The 17851-nt window shown below is 33.3% G+C and overlaps 1 protein-coding gene across 3 annotated transcripts in view; it reads left to right on the top strand.

Annotated features, from left to right (window-relative positions):
• Positions 1–12808, top strand: part of cut (homeobox protein, cut) — a 94415-nt gene extending 81607 nt beyond the window's left edge. Inside the window, exons 7-10 of one of the 3 annotated variants that reach the window (XM_074185785.1) lie at positions 7650–7995; positions 8130–8998; positions 9059–9474; positions 9592–12808. In XM_074185785.1, coding sequence (XP_074041886.1) covers positions 7650–7995; positions 8130–8998; positions 9059–9474; positions 9592–10863 — 2903 coding nt within the window. In that variant the 3' untranslated portion in view covers positions 10864–12808. Of the gene's footprint in view, positions 1–7649; positions 7996–8105; positions 8999–9058; positions 9475–9591 lie in introns of all 3 variants that reach the window. The other 2 variants (XM_074185784.1, XM_074185783.1) reach the window with 2 other exon arrangements.
• The last annotated feature ends 5043 nt before the right edge of the window (positions 12809–17851 follow it).

Genomic DNA, 17851 nt, shown 5'->3' with positions numbered 1-17851 from the left:
GTATTTCATAACTTTGAGTTAATTCCTTTGTAAATCCGATTTATTTTTTTTTAATCAGTTACCAATCCCTAGGTCCTTTTCTCACGTCGACCATTATAAAATAATATTTGTCTACTAAAAACTGAATCTTGAACAATCACGAAGTTCAAAGTTCTAATCTTTGCTAATACCTATGTTTAATGTCGACTGTTTTGATATTACACAGCCCGCTGTACAGCTTTATACCATTGTGTTGTGTAGCATAAATCTATGGAAAATCGTTATTTCGCCAATGAATATAAACTTTGTAGCGCTTTCATGGCACCTTCGATTGTATCAGAGTATTATAAAAAAGTTTTTACGGCATTTTCAGTTTTTACACATGCAACACTTAACACGCGAATGAATCAGTTCGATTCAAATTGTTTTTCTATACACGTTGTACCGGGTTGCCTTTCTCCATTACCTACCAATTATATAGACGTCTCTTTCCCTCACATGACGTTTGCGAAAGATTAATTGAAATAGTCTCATTTGAATATTGTTTTAGGGGCATATTCTTTCAAGAAACGTATTATTTCAATCGATTGCTTCCAAGCAATCAATCAGTCTTTCCTTTTCCTTTTGTAAGAGTTATTAGATGTTTCAAATAATTTAGTTAATCTGTTATTTTTCTGAATAGTTGTCATTTCGGGGTATTTTTAATTTCCCAGGACATTGATTTACGAAGAACATGAAAGATATTGAGCGTTAATGAAATTACTAGTTATTTGGCAATATCTGATTATTCGAAATAGATTCAACAATTGGTCATGAAGGAAGTAGTTCCACTATTCAGCGTATCAATTGAAAATTCCATAAAATGAAACTGCTTATTATGTTTTTTACAAGTGGTACGTTTCTTCATCGAGATTTTGTAAGAACAACAAATTATCCATCGGATAATATAAGAAAATCACAAGGTTAAAGATAAGGCAATGAAACACCTATTTCACTTTGGAGTCCTATAGATATTTCTATATCTTCATAAATGTCAACCAGTTTTAAATAGACTGGGATTCCCAATTTTATAGTGAATACATTCGGACAGTCTAGAATTTCAACATCTAATATGAATGATTTTCTCAAACTTTTTGGTGAATGCAAAAAAATGTGCCACCTGTTGAACGTTTCACTCATTGAAAAAATAGAAATTATCGAAGTCGTGTATCTTCCTAGGTAATTCGATATAATAGACTTTTTCTTAGTATATATCTATCTAAATAAGCCTTCTATGAAAGCATGATGCAAAGTTGACTATGACATAATATTTTTCATGTGTTGAAATGAAATTTGCTCTTCGGATATTCACATTCTCATTTCTAGTTAATATCTCCTATCGTTCTTATCAGTAACCACAAAGTTGTATCTATATCAGATGAAGCAATCATTTGATTTAACAATATCAACAACGTCTAGTAGAATCATAAAATCAAGCACACACAACAAATATAAAACTGATTATACCTACCTAATTCAAAGTACCTATTTCAAAATAATACGATGTGATGATATATTTATAGTGAGTACATAAAGTCATCCCTTCCATGACATACCAAACAAGTTGTTGAAACATGATATTTTACTTTAATTGGTTTTGAAAATATGAAAATTTTGAATTGAAGGGGTTATATTTTTAGGAGTGATTAATTTTTTGGCAAAGAAAGTTTTTGGCTTTCTACTACTCCATCTGATACAAAAAAAAAGTAGAACTCATGTGAATGATATCTGATTCTTATTCCACAACAAATGTTTGAAATACAAACTGAGTAGAGAAAAGTATCTTCTGTATAATTCAGTGTTCATATAGAAGTATTTGTTTCGAAAGAATTATTTTCTTTCGTGTAATTCAATGTTTATATGAAAGTAGCTGTTTCAGGAGGACTTTCTTTCAGTTTGTATCTGAAAGTTACTTCTTTGCATGATCTACACATTCATGTATGAGTTTCAAATTGATGTATTACTTCCTTTCTTTGGAAGATTCTCTCATCCCTTTTTTTTGTATCAGATGGAGTAGTAGAAAGCCAAAAACTTTCTTTCCCAATGAAAATTTTCATCTGCATAAAATGAATTTCTGTTTCTATTTTATGAAATTTTGGCTGAAACTTGTAGATCATCCGTGGTAGGCATCAGAGATGACGCATACCCTGTTTCATAGTTAAAAACTTATTTGAACAATCTTCGTTGAATTCAAAAGATGACTGAGGATACACTACAAAAACACACTTTTGTCTATTTTCCACTATATTTCTTTATTGTTGACCGGAGTTTTGAAAATGGTATAATAGCCGAAACCGGTCAACAATAAAGAAATGTAGTGGAAAATAGACAAAAGTGTGTTTTTGTAGTGTATCCTCAGTGAACATGAATTTACACAAAATAAACAAGTCGTCAATCGAAGAAGTGAATTCAAAAGATGTTTGCTTTTATTACTCAAATCCAACTTGAGTTTCAAGCGGTTAGAAACTTCTTACTATGACAAATGGAGTTAAAACTCAAATTATGACTCTTATCTAATTTGTAACTATTTCTCAACTATTTAAAGTGTTAGCAAATCAGAAATATTTGAAAAAAGTTTCACGTTATTTGAACGAACTATAACAACGTATCATTAATGTTCAGAAAAAAATATATACTCTGAATGAAAAAAGCTAGGTATATTTTTAGGAGAGAATAATTTTTGAATAGCCCAAATTTATATCCTATTTGGGATATTTAAAACTTAAAAAATCTAAAGTAGCCACGGAATGAATTATTTCAAAAAAAATTTGCCTAAATAAAAAGAATTTAAGGAATTATCACTGACCTTTATATCCATCTTGATTGCTTTGTCACACTCTAAATGATAATGAAATGTTGATTGAGTTTCAAATTTGAAGTAGACTTCTATTTCAAATTTGAAACTGATTTATGTAAAAATAAATAGAAACCTTTGAAAGTTCTACGGTTAAATGAAAACTCAATTTTTTTCTCTGAACTGAATTTAGTAATTTTTTAATTTGTCTATTGTTATACATTTCCCCCATTATAAACTTAGTAGTTTCTTGGGATCGATAAGGTTGAATTGAATTTTGAAAAATAATCATTCAAGATTGGTATGAGTCCCAAAAAGTTATGTTACAAATATCTGTAAATTAATATAATTTTTCAATAAGCGCCTATAGCGTTCCAGAAATGTTTTCTATGGTTGAAAAAATTCTCCATGTTAGGTATCGAGCACATTCCAATGTTTTCATTTTGTTAATATCTTTGAAAGAACGAACCAATGATTAGGTAATAATGATGAGATTTAAATTACATCCCATCGGGATCGACAACGATTTTTTAGGGCTTGTGATCATTTATGAAATTGATTATAGGTAATTTCGTTTGATAATTTTTAAACGCAATTATTTTCTCGTTACCGTTCGAAGATTCGCGTCATGTCATCGGTAATAATGTTCAAACTTTATCGCTATTTAATTGACATCTTCTCCGATCGGTGTTGCACTTTATCCATTGTATAGGGACACGATTAGCTTCTGTTAGAGAAATGAAGCATTGTTCTTCGTATCACTAACACAAAGCAGCAAATGTTCGAGATAGTTACAAATATAATCGATAAATATCAAAAAGTTTTTAAAAAATTTCTGAATAAAAACAAAACATTGATACATTTTTCTTATTGTCATTTGTTGTTTATGTTTCGAAATGATTATTGAACGAATCAGAGTATTAAATTCATGATTACGTGATCATTCTTATGCTCTATCGACAAGAAGAAGATTATTAACGCAAGGAGTAATATTAGACAAGACAAAAAACTTAATTTCGTCAAAAATGCACTTTTGGTGGAGAAAGCCAGACAAAAAAGCAACCTGAGATCTATGAAACATAGCAAAAGTCACTTTCTTAAAATTCCAGCTCACAACCCAAAACACACTGGCGGCTTAGATTTCATTTGAACTAAGCACGAAATTTTTCCGAAAAAAAAAATATCAAAAATTATTATTGGGCAGTTTTGTCCTATAAGAACACGTAAATTCTTAATTCTTCTTCTTAAGTATTGAATACATGTTACACAATTAGCTGTCAAAATAATTTAATCATGAAATGAGTTATCATAAACTGATAGTGCTTGATTTAAGTGATAAATATATAAATCAACAAAAAAAGGAAATCAAACCACCATGCTTCACTTGTAACGTTCTTGCCTCGTCCTGTATAGGTGTATGAACTCACCAAATGAGAAATCGTTAACATTGTCGTGTCAGAGATCGAGAATATTTTTGATAATTTGGATCTATCCATAATTATCCTCAGAACTCACGATGTTTCGAAATTATATCTGTACAAAAAATAAATACCTTTGATATGAAATATACGGAACGCACGCAATGGTTGTTATAATGAGAAGAGACACACGTACAGCGACGGCGAGATGAAAAAATCGTATAAAAGAAGTAAACGTTTGTTCTGATCTAAGTGTCATTTGCGAAAATTTATTGTTTGGAATTAATGAGCCAGATTGGAAAAGATGCTTCACAACAAAAGCAATCGAGGCAACAATTTTAATGAAGAAAATTCTCTGGCAACTGTTCAACACTTGAATCGTTGTCCCAACAGACAAATTTTAGAATTTCAAGTCATTGGTCACCGTATATTGTCTTGAAATGTCTCATCAATGTCAATTAAATAACGGTTTATTATTCTATGTAAACTGCGGCCACTCAGGAATGAGGTGAAATATTGCTATTTAATATATTTCCACTCAATTTCAAATCCATCGGAATCAAAATTTTTGTCTGCCTTCCAAAATACCATGAAGAAAGGATGACGTATAGGAAAACTAGAATTTCTCTAGAAAATTAGGGAAAAATTAAAGGAAGGAGTTTGCCCAATTAACATCAGAATAATAACAATCAAATCTTCCTCCAAGATATTGTGAATAGGATGAAGATCCAAGCAAAATCCTCATTTTAGTAATTTCTCAAACAGTTGAATAACATAGGCGTTCTAGATTGACGTTTACTATCATCAGCGGTTTATAAAGTGATTGCGTTTCTGAATGCAATTGGCTCAATGTGAATATTTGAAAGGAACATATTGCTAGATATTTCCATTGGTACCAGAAACAAGACCACTTTACGAGTTATTGTCACTTTTGAGTAAACCGCTGATGATACCAATCTCCAATCGAGAACCCCTCATACCCACTTTCCTTTGGGTACTGATAGGGTTCTGTATCTGTAGAGTAGGGAGGATGAGTGTAGGCCCACAGCACTTAGGCCACATGTGACCCATTGCACATCCTCCCGAGGAGTTGTCCTCCTAGGTCATCGTCCATCCTGTTCTTTCCAGGAAGGTGGACAGGTCTCTGGGAGACATCTCCTTTATATCGGCAAGACTCCCCGAACACACTCTCTTATTGACGATAACTCCGGTCATTCGCATAGGACATGCCTGACACTTTTATCTTCCTGTTCACACATCCTGCATAGAGGTGTGTCCACTAGCTCCATATTGTAGAGGTGTTTCCTTAGTTGGCAGTGGCCAGTCAGAAATCCTACTGTTTTAAGAGTAGGTTTTTCCTGGTCATCCCCAGATATTTCTTGAGCGCCAGCTTCCTAGGGTCGCCCAGGGTGATCCTGGCAAGATTGCATCCTTTGATATCATTCCATCTCTTTAGGGATTGAGCATGGGTGTGACGTTTGGCCAGTTCCGCAATTGTCGAAGTTATCAGGATGTAGGTGCCACTGCACTGATCGGGTTATTCACGAATCACATTCTTTTGTACAAACTGGAGTTTTTGTGATCTATCCCTCTACGATATATTTTACGATTATGATCAGAGAATTCTTTTTTCCTGAAGAAGCCTAAATTATCAGGTATGCCTAGTGGTTTCTTGGACCAAATCTAAAGGCGTTTTTGTGAATGATGTTTTGATCTAGCCATCTTATGCCACTATCACTACATACGAACCAACGAATCATGTAGTGTATGAAAGCAAGCAAATCATATATGTCTATGGTGTCCTACCGGTATCAGTAGAATAACTGTAATAACTACTACCAAAACCACCACACGTGTTTTGCTATGCAATGGCTTCCTACAAGAATAAGTAACATTGAGGATTGAAGGTGTCAACATTTCGACACGCATTACGGTTTTGTAAATAGTTTAGTGATTTAAAAAAGTGTTCAAATGGAAGTGGCAATAAAGGTTCGGTGAAAATTTGGTGCAATTTCACGAGTTTATATTACCAGAGGCGGGTTCCTAAAATAGTGGATTTTTCAACTTTTAATTACCCAAAAGATTTGGTTTTCTGGCTAGTTCAAAATTCATTTGCTCGTGATAATAATATGACGTTTTTCTCGTTTAAGCATGCAACGGGCTTTTCAGCATTCGTTCATAGTCATACTGGTCGATGATGTATCAAAACGATATAATATAAAACAACGGTAACTGCGAGATAATAATCACAAGACAATTAGAATTTTTAAGAAATCCATTAAATTGTTAGTTGTTTGGATGAAGATATCATCTCATTTTATCCATTTTTAGGTTAACTGTACTCAAATTGATACCTCGAAGAACTACCGTGTATTTTAAGAGATCAAATAATCACAGTGAGAGCACTTGTTGACAATATGTTACGTGCTCGCTCCCATGAAAAAGTAATTATATTGTAGAGGAGACATCGCGTAAATGTAGATTATTATATGAAACGCTCAGAAGTCGGACTGGATATAAACACAAATATTAAAATGTCATCTGAAAGAAAACATTGTCTCACAATTAGAAGAACAGTTTCTAATCTTGGCAATAATAATAGGAGAGAGGTTTTATTGTAAGTTCTGCTACCTATTATGAAATACTTACTTTCTATCATTATTTGCCAGAATGAACTAAAGCAGTCTTAAACAACTCTGTTTCATTCTCTACATCAAGTGCTTCAACCCTTATTCATATTGTAGAACACTCAATCATTTCAATGTGGAACCCGCATAATTTGGTAGTGAAAACAAAACATACTCAGTGTTCAAAATATGAATTTGTCAGCGGCGAACTTCCGTGAAACAATCGAAGCATTTTTTTAGGTATCCAAATAATGTCTGTTAATCCGATTATCACAAAGGCTACTGCACATTTTTATGGCCATTCAACGTGTCATTCACAATGTATCGCCAATTATATTCTCTGCACTGAACTGGGAATGCAAAAAGCACATGTATTTTCAACAAATGCATTTCAAATCCCTTTTCTGGGCGGAATACAATCGATGAGCCATATTGAAAAGACCATTTGTCTTTAGTGCCCTTCAATTAGTAATCGCAGCTGTTAATGAGATACAAACTGAAAGCTCTTCACATTCCATGTTGGCGGTTTAATTGCAGCATATTGTAACAGTTCTCCTAATTTGTCAATTTACTGTTGAAATTCTTAACGAAATCATTTTGTGTCGAACGAAATTTCGCATTTCCATCTCACGAATATTTGATAAATTTCTGGGTACAAACAATATCGAATTCATGTGTGTTTGCATAAATTTGCGAACTGTCAGGTATAGTCATTGTATTTTATATGTGCATCGTTTTATCTCTACTTACTAATCAGCAAAATACTAAGAAATTTTAACGTTGCTATTACAGACAATTTTTCATCAACAGGCAAATCAGAATCTGGAATGCCACCTTTCGGAAGACCAGAAAACGACCTCACAGATGACAGACTGGTGCACATTTTGAACGAGGCGAATCACTTTCAGCAAATCAAACACCAACAACCTGAAGATAGTCACAGTAATGAAGACTCTAAATCCCCCCATGGATGTAGCAGTCCATTCTCCCGAGACTCGTCTTTGAATAGAAGGCTGAAAAAATACGAAAATGATGATATTTCTCAAGAAAAAGTAGTACGGATTTATCAGGAGGAACTTGCCAAACTTATGGGTCGAAGAATTGAAGACATGAGAAGCCGGGAAGGAAATTTCCCTGGGTGAGTGTATATTGTTTATTATTTTCGATTACTTAAAATTGGGAAATAACAGTATAATGAAATTAAACTCAATTTATTCTAAATTAGGGCAGTGCTAAACTAATATTCAGTATTTTTCTTCCTCAATTATTTAGTGGAAACCCAATGGATCGTACCCAAGAGGATATACGTATAGCTCTTGACGCATATCATCGTGAACTAGCCAAACTCAACCAAGGGCAGGGTCCTACGCAAATGCCAATTAGCCTTCTTGCCATCCAACAACAAGCATTAGCCCATCATCACCAACAGCAGCATCATCAACAGCAACATCATCTACATCATAACCAGAGCGCAAACGGCGGTGTACAAGACTTGTCTATTCCAAAAGACAAAATGAAGATGATGAATGGAGTATTGGATGAAAAAGAAAAAGATGATGATGCAATGTCTCGTCATTCGGGTTCAGCATTCAGTTTAGTGAGACCTAAAATAGAACCTGGCACACAACCTAATACAGGTTCCACCACTTCGAGCCCATTAGGCAACTCTATATTACCTCCTATGACCCCAACGGATGATTTCTCTGGTTCAGCGGCTGCGTCACCATTACAAAGAATGGCCAGCATCACAAACTCCCTCATATCACAGCCACCAAGTCAACCTCATCACACCCCTAACAACCGACCTCTTAAAGCAGTATTACCTCCAATCACACAACAGCAATTCGATCTCTACAATAATCTCAATACAGAAGATATCGTTAAGAAAGTTAAAGAACAGTTAAGTCAGTATTCAATAAGCCAGAGGCTTTTTGGGGAAAGTGTCTTAGGTTTGTCTCAAGGGTCTGTCAGCGATCTCCTAGCTAGACCGAAGCCGTGGCATATGTTGACACAGAAGGGACGGGAACCATTCATACGAATGAAAATGTTCTTGGAAGATGAAAACGCCGTTCACAAGTTAGTGGCAAGCCAATACAAAATTGCCCCAGAGAAGCTCATGAGGACCGGAGGATATGGTGGAGGTAAGCAAAACATTTTCATTTAATTTGGATTTTTAAAATAACGATTTTTACTTGCTTCAGCTTGTACGTCTATTGGTAAACCAATGCCACCTACGCCAAAAATGCTCTCGGAGGCAGCCGGTCTTCTCAATAAAATGCAAGAATCACAAAATATCTTACCACCTTCCCTCCAACTCGGACCGCCCCAGATGTCGAATCCGCAACCGCCTCCACCCCCGATGCTGCTGACGCCACCTGGACTTCCTCCACACCATGCAATCAATCTTCAGAACCAAGATCTAATGAAAAAGTCGACCCATAGTCCTCATGGAATACCACATTCGCCTATGGGTCAACAACATGCATCATTGAGAAATTTGCACCAGCATATTTCACCTAGCGTCTACGAAATGGCGGCACTAACACAAGATTTGGATACCCAAATCATCACCACCAAAATCAAGGAAGCATTATTAGCAAACAACATTGGTCAGAAGGTGAGAAAATAACCAAACTATAAATCTTGCCAAACAACTCTACTTCACTTCGATATTCACTTTTTTCAATTTAACTCATTTTATTCTGTTGAATCAATTCCAACTTTTCATTTTCAGATATTTGGTGAAGCCGTTCTGGGTTTATCTCAAGGTTCAGTCAGTGAACTCCTGTCAAAACCAAAACCTTGGCATATGCTTAGCATCAAAGGGAGGGAACCCTTTATAAGGATGCAATTATGGCTCAATGATGCACATAATATCGACAGATTGCAGGCTCTCAAAAACGAAAGAAGGGAAGCCAACAAAAGGCGAAGATCCACAGGTCCGGGAGCACATGACAATAGTAGTGATACCTCTTCTAATGACACATCAGAGTTTTACCATTCAAATTCACCTGGACCCGGGCCTCCATCAGCAAAAAAACAACGAGTATTGTTCAGTGAAGAGCAGAAAGAAGCTTTGAGGCTGGCGTTTACTCTAGACCCCTACCCCAATGTTGCTACAATTGAGTTCCTTGCGAGTGAACTTGGGCTCTCTTCCAGAACTATCACCAATTGGTTTCACAATCACCGAATGAGACTAAAGCAACAAGTACCACATGGCTTGTCTTCAGATATTCCACCCAGAGATCAAACCGGGGGTCAACAGCCCTTCGATCCTGTACAATTTAGATTAATTTTGAACCAAAGATTACTTGAATTATCTAAAGAGAGGATGGGACTGAGTGGCGTTCCTTTACCATATCCACCTTATCTAGCTGCAAATACCAATTTAGCCGCTTTAATAAGTCGTGGGCTCTTACCGACTGGTGACATGGACTTATCAGCCCTCAATAATGTTGTTAAGGAACAGATAAGCGGATTAGATTTATCTATGCCTTCTTTGAAACATGAGCCCGGTGATTATGACGATGATGACGATGTAGAAAGTAATGTAGGCTCAGAAGACTCTAATATTTCAGGGGGTAGTTTGCAAGGGGAAGTGAAAGTAGAACCCAAAGAATTACCTGCAAATCAAGGGAGATCGTCACGACGAAAGCCTGTGGCGCCCCAATGGGTTAATCCTAATTGGGAAGAAGAAAAGGAAAAACCAACTACCGGTGACGAAGTTATCATCAACGGAGTCTGCGTCATGCAGACTGGTGATGACTATGGTCGTAGAAATGCTGAAGAAACAGTCCGAGTCGAGCCTCAAGCGGTGATGGATCGATTTGAGGATGACCAAAGTGATACTTCTTCGATAAGTCACGAAAATGAGCATCATGATAAAGGCGAAGATAAATGTGATGATGAACATGAAGAACAAAATGATGAGGGTGACTCAAAAAATGAAGATAGTGAATGTAAAGTGGGTAAACATGAAAATGAAGATGAAAGGTGGGAGTACTAAGCAAAGGACGGTTTAGCAACTTTCGATATTGTTTTGTTGTTTATAGATAGTGTTGAATTATGGACGACCTCATAGACTTCTCGGCGAAGGAACAGGTTGAAGATTTGTTGTATAATAATAAAAAGTGCAATCACGAAATCGAAAAATTACCCCAAGGTTATTATAAATATTTATTGAATCATTGTGATTACTGACTATTGGCTGATCAGAAACTCAGTTTAGTTTTACACAAAAAGTAGACTCTGTTTCAGACTTCCAAATTACCTCAATTTCTTATTGAAAATTTTCGGATCCACGAGTCCAATGAAGTTCATAAAAATATTATGTGTTGCGGTAAAACTCTTGCCACTGTCAATTTATTTTTTATTTATTGGCATCATTTTGTTCCCTTTTTTATTTCGATTTGTATTTATGTAGTTATTAAATAAGACTGTTACCGTTATTATATTATATAATATCTAGCTCGTATCAGGGCTGAAAAGCAAAGAAAAATGTTTTAAACATTTTGTGATATACACTTTAATTGTTTAGTTTTATTATCGAAATACTGTGCTTTCCACTATTTTGATTAACTGAATGGCCAAATTACGTGAAATGTACCTACTAAAATGTTTGGAATTTGTTAACATGTTTTCCTGTTTTAGAAATTCGTTCGTATGAAAGCTTTTTGCGACTGAATAAACAGAATGTGATTCATTAAATTTCATTAAATGGCATTAGTAGGTATAAAAAAGGCCATTATTTTATACTGATCTATAATTTATTTACGAAGTAATATGTCATACTTCAATTTTTAGCAATCTTCCAAAGTTTTTGTATATAAAGCACAATTTTATGAATATATATATATATATATATATATATATATATATATATATATATATATATATATATATATATATATATATATATATATGTTCATGGTTTTTTTCAAGAGGAATAATTTTAATTTCGAAATTTTTTCTGTCAGTGTATTATTTTCTCTAGTCTTTCCGTAGAGGCATCAAAGTTAAAATTATTTATCAAGAGGCCAGTACTGATTTAATTATTTCCTGATAAGAATACAATAGTTCAATGAGGAAGCCTTAATTTCAACAGATGAGTGTCAATATGAAATCAAAATTTTTACTAAATGTAGAAATCATTTCCATTCAAATCAGAATACCTACCCAATAGTTTGTTTTCAGTAAGTTAATCTAATAGATTCAATTTTGTTCGATCTCAACATTACTGAAAAATCTTCAAATAGCTTTAATTTCCAAATATAATTAGAATAAAGTTACAAAATGCATATCGTTAATGTTAAGTAATTTGAAACAAATAAAAAGAATCCACCCATAGAGAGAATTTATAAACATATGCCATAGTTTTGTTTGGTTTTTGTCTAGTATTCTACGATAAAATATAACAGGAAAGTGTTATTTAAAAAAAATTTCAAGTGCAATATTTTAACGTTAAAAATAACGTATATTTTTTGCGATATACAAAAAAATTGTATTTCTTCCAAAATGTACTCAATGTAAGAACATTGTAAAAAAATATAAAGATACGTAAAATTTTGTCTTAAAAATAAAACGATTGAGGCGTAACTATAGCAAAAATGTATTATAAATGCACATTTCTAAATAAATAAAATGCATGTAGGTATATAGCATAGATTTTTTTGCCGTAGACAATATATTAAAAATTTTTTGTTACTCAAATAAATTTTATGTACCAACACACACGAAATACGTAAGAATTTTTTGTTAGTAAGTATCGAAAAAAATATTGAAGTATATGGTACAAGAAAATTTATTTAATTTTTTATTATATTTTATAATTATAGAACTTCCCAGAACAATGCTTAGAAAGATCATAGATCTATTTTATCTTTTTTTACTGTACATATTTATATCATATCATCCCTTGAAAATTTCTAAATTAAAATTTTCTCTGTATTTAATATTGACTTTCATTCTATGAAAATCCTTACCTGTTTATATCTGTACATTTTTTCGCATTAAATAAAAGAATAATAGTCCTGAGGAAAGAATCTAATATTTCCAATTAAAACCAATATTCGAGCAGGCAATTAAAATTTGGCTACGGATTGTTTCTGGCAAATATTAATGAAAAATAAAAATTATGAAATATCTAAACATTTCTACATCATGATATACAAATTTTTGAAATCAGAATATTTTTCTTGCGTCTTTTTTCACTGTTATTTTTTTGTTTATTCATAAAGATGAAAGCATTACGAACACTTGGAACTTCAAATTTGTCACCGATTTCCAATTATTGGGAATGAAGCCACCATTTTAACGAGAAAACATCAAAATCTGAGTACATAAAACTGAAGGTGAAATAATTTCAATATTTAATTTTCATTTCCTTCAAGAAAGGGTCACCTGATTATTATCTACCACCAATTTTCTTTTTGAGTTTAAATATTTTTTAAAATGAATGGGCTTTATTTGGAAATCCTTATTCAAACGTAATTTTTCAATTATTCTTGATATATGGAAAATAGAAAGTTATTATTGACATAAAAAAATTATTGACCAAAAATGTTGTATAGGTACCTGTTTCTGTACCTGGTCAGTCGGTAGCCAAGCGGTTCGGCGTGGGTGCTTTGTTCACTCACTCGAATTGACTGCCGTGTTGGTCGGTGGTTCAAGCCCTAGTCTGAACGATCGATCTTCACTTGCTACCGTCCAACCCGTGTTAGGAATCACACGTTAAAAGGTAAGACCTCGTTAATCCTTAGCTCGCACAAGTTTCGACTTCTGAGGGTTGTCGTTCGTAGGGGTGCGACAGCTGGTTAACGGAAAAACAGATATTTTTTTTTCTAAAGGTGATACCAAATTTGGAAAAAACTACTTAATAGTCTGCAAAAAGTTATATTACAAAATATGAATGGGTATATCAAAAAAACATACTGCCAATTTTTAATTTATTCAGTTCAAATTCAAATACTCTCAAGTAACTAACAAAATAGTTTGTGTACCTATGAGGACAGGTAGCCAGATTTTATTGTTATTAATTGATTCTTCTTTCCTATTGAAAATATCCCTGTTTTTGAATTTTTATTGCCTCTCTATATAGGTACTCTTGATTAGTAATTTTGAGTTTCATCGAGTATTACTGTATCTTCGAATGAGATATTGTGAGTGCCTTCTTTGTTTTGTTGAGAGCATATTCGGCTTCAGCTGATTTGACGGTTTGTTCGAGTCGAAAAGTTCGTTATGGAACTGAATCAGATATTCACAGGATTCTTACACAATATAGTACTTAAATGAAAGAGGTAAAATGTCACTTTCATTAAACACTGTCATCCACAGTGGTAGACATTCTATGTTTCGCCGTAAGACACTTGCCTTATCAGCTTTTCAGCTTCTCCATCTTGATACAAAAAAATGTGGGAAACTTCCAAAGAAATGGAGGAAGCAATTTAATTTAATAATAACATGTAACGACAAAATGTTGTTTGCCACAAAAAGGGGCTTACAAAAATCTCGTCGCCTTACCAGAAAGGAATTCCATATTATTAACTGTTTCAACTGAATGTAGTCGGTGCGTATATAACATCCTGACAGTTTTTTATTGAGCGAAAGATTGTAGTCCTCAAATTTAAATTTTTTGTGAATAAATATGCCAAGTTTGTGGCAAGATGTGTTCACAATTACATTAGCATAGAAGCTAAGAAAATATCTTCCACACTACAATTGAAATATAGTAGGTATATTGATTTTTCCAAATATTGAATGTTAACTGCATTACTCCAATCTGTGATTTGGTTTATATCTGAGCAAAAGGCATTGCGAAGTTTTGAAGTATTGCTTTTAAGCCATGACATTGAGGTATCATCTGCAAATGAAGAGAATGAAATGAAAGTCAATAATTGTTAATTTTTTGATGTAAAGAAGACTTCGACTGTATCGAATCTTCAGGTACCGCATTATGAGAGATTTCGGATAATAAAAGAAGATTTCACCAATTCAATTCTGTCAGTAGATACGATTCGACATTCATGAGTAATTTCCTCCATTCTGAGCAAAACTTCATAATTTAGGCAATCAAAACAGAGGAAAATAAATACCATTTGAACACAGAACACCTTCCTCCTGGTACTATCGAAATACTAATGGATATGCTATTAGAAGTTCTTGACTGCTGCGACATATACATATATTATTATATGTATATAATAGAATCAATGGAGCGTATTCTTCTGAGTGATCTAGTTCAAAGATTATATTTGTACGCTAAAATTTTTACCAATGTGAGAAGGAAAACAAGTGCTACTGAAATTGATTACTTTCTAATTAATATTCCTGAATCACGCTATGTGGAAAAAGTCTTGAATATCAACCTGAATTAATGGAAAAAAATTCTTACGTCAATGTAAATCCTGAAATATTGCTCAGCTACAAATTTATCTTTCCAATCAGAACAAACTAAAACTTGCTTATGAAATTTTTAACATTATTTCTGCTTTTTAATAAGATTACATAATTTATTAACTAAGTAGGCCCATAAAAAATACTCTTAATTTTTATACAAAACTCAACAAGATACAGTTGGTAACTAACAAAACTATTCGACTTGAAAATTATTCAAAACACTTAACTAGAAATGTCGATGACATTATATAATAACGCCAAAAAATATACAAGAGAAATTTGCAGGAAAAAAAAATTTCATTCTATCAACATTCTCTGGAAAATAAAAAACCAAAATGGAATTCGATGAGCTAGAAAATAGGTGAAGTTACGAAAAGTGTAAATAGTGAATCGTTACTAAATACTGAGCTGGTTAATGAAAAAAAAAATAACTGTTGATGTATCGGCAAATTCCTTTCAGAAAGAGCGAGGCCATACCATTAATAAACATTTTAGTTCAGCGTCGCTCATTGAACATGCAACTTTTGTGAGAATCACATAGCTTTTTTTCTCGCCTATACATTCAGATATTCGTGAAATAATTTCGGGTCTAAAAAATACCAACTCAGTCAGAATAGACTGCATATCCACTAAAGTTGTGAGGCATATAAAAACTTTCGTTTAGTAATCTATTAGCGAACATAATAAATATTACTACTGGGAGTGGAAAATTTCCTGACAATCTCAAAATAGCATTAGTAACACGTTTTCAAAAAAGGCGATGTTGAAATGATTGAGAATTACAGACTTATTACAGTAGGTAAAATTATTGGTAAGATATTCATGTGAAACTGATTTCGTTTTTTATAAATACAACATAATCTTCAAATCTCAACATGGTTTCACTCTAGGTAAGTCAACAGAAAATACGTCAAATCGTATTTGATCTCAAAGAAAATTCATGTAAAAATCAACTTTCAATCTCAGTTCATCCGATATGGATCTAAAAGAGTTGCTCTAGGATGTACCTTGAGCCCCTATTTCTTTTAATTCATAAATGATAAAGGACCATGTGAGTACTGTTCATGTTGTGTTGAAGGCTGGTGACACAACACACAGAGTGGATGCCCAAAGCCTTGAGAAACTATAAAATAAAAAACTCTTTCGAATTCACAAATTGGTGTCATAGAAATTCGTTAATTGTTAATCAAGACTATACTGATGCAATTCCAGACCTTTGAAAAAAATAAAAAACTTGCAAGTCACAGTGAACACCAAAATAATTAATTCATCATCATCACTGATAACAATATTCCGTAAGTAGATAGGTATAAAATGTATTTTCCCAATAATTATTCCTCTTTTCTGGAAAAAAACTCATTTTATTCTTTTCAGTACATCGAGTTACCATGCTTCAATAAAAGCTCGATTTTAAGATTTTTTGCTGTTTATTTTGGTCTGTAACCCGAATAACTGGAATAAGGTATGCCCAAAAAATGCCCAGAAAATCATCGACAATTTAAAAAAAAATTTAAGTACCCCCACTATCAAATTATCAAGATTCCTTCATTTAAGACGGACTGAAAAGTGGCAACTGAGAGGAATCGAAAGAGCATAAATGGAATGCTTTTGAAATCAGAATCATGCCAAGAAAAACAGCTTTCATCATATTACTACTGTGTTTGAGTGGATACTATACTCTTAGGCAGCATTATGCCGGTGAAGACCACACGTGTTACTCTAACCCTACAAAGAAGGAGATTTGAATTCCAGATGAATTTACTGATTTCCTATGAACAAGCCTAAAGAAACTATTGTACAGTGAAACGTGTTGGGGTTTTGTGAACTATTCAGTGAAAATTTCGCAATGAAGTATTATTAACAATTTTCTTTTCAGTAATTGGCACTGCTTCACGGACACTCTAATGCAAAAGGATTTAATGTTATTAGTTATATAATTAACAAAATTGCTAATTAAAATTTTTTAGAGGTTCATCAAATGTTTTTATTTTTTAATCATGTAATAACATGTTAAACTCTCAACATTAACTGAGACTACATTGGATGGGCTACACAGGGACAAATTTTTCAGAAAGCTAATGATTGATAAAAATCATGAAATACTTTTTAATGGATATGCACAAGTACTTAAAATTTGTGTCCGACTGAAAGTTCGGTTGAGTTTCGGAAAAAAAACGGGTTTCGGTGGCAAACCTGCCGAAACTACGACCGAAACTGCATTCGGTAGTTTCCGCGCTGTGATCGGTAATGTTCGGCGCGTTGAATGTCATACATGTCGCGTCCACGTTCCTAATCATGTTATGACTTACTTTGTTTATTACATAAATATTAAGTACCTATTGTGGTATAAGGTAACAACTAAAATAAGTAATTTTATGTTTAACATTATGATGAAAAACCATCAATAATATTAAAAAAAAAAGAATCACACCTCCTCAAACACCTCACGTATTTTAAGGTGCAATTAATATTTTTTCTTAATCAAGGGTTTGTTAGGTATGTTGATTATAAATAAGTAAAAATATCGAAGACTGCATAATGTTGTGATTTAAATATAGAAAAATAGAGACTGACACAAAATATAATCCTTGTATGGAAGT

This window comes from Leptinotarsa decemlineata, unplaced genomic scaffold (assembly GCF_025532065.1).
Source record: "Leptinotarsa decemlineata unplaced genomic scaffold, Ldec_3_MD MMD2_tig00078346_RagTag_RagTag, whole genome shotgun sequence".
Taxonomy (NCBI): domain Eukaryota; kingdom Metazoa; phylum Arthropoda; class Insecta; order Coleoptera; family Chrysomelidae; genus Leptinotarsa; species Leptinotarsa decemlineata.
This window is presented reverse-complemented; position numbering and strand designations above follow the sequence as displayed.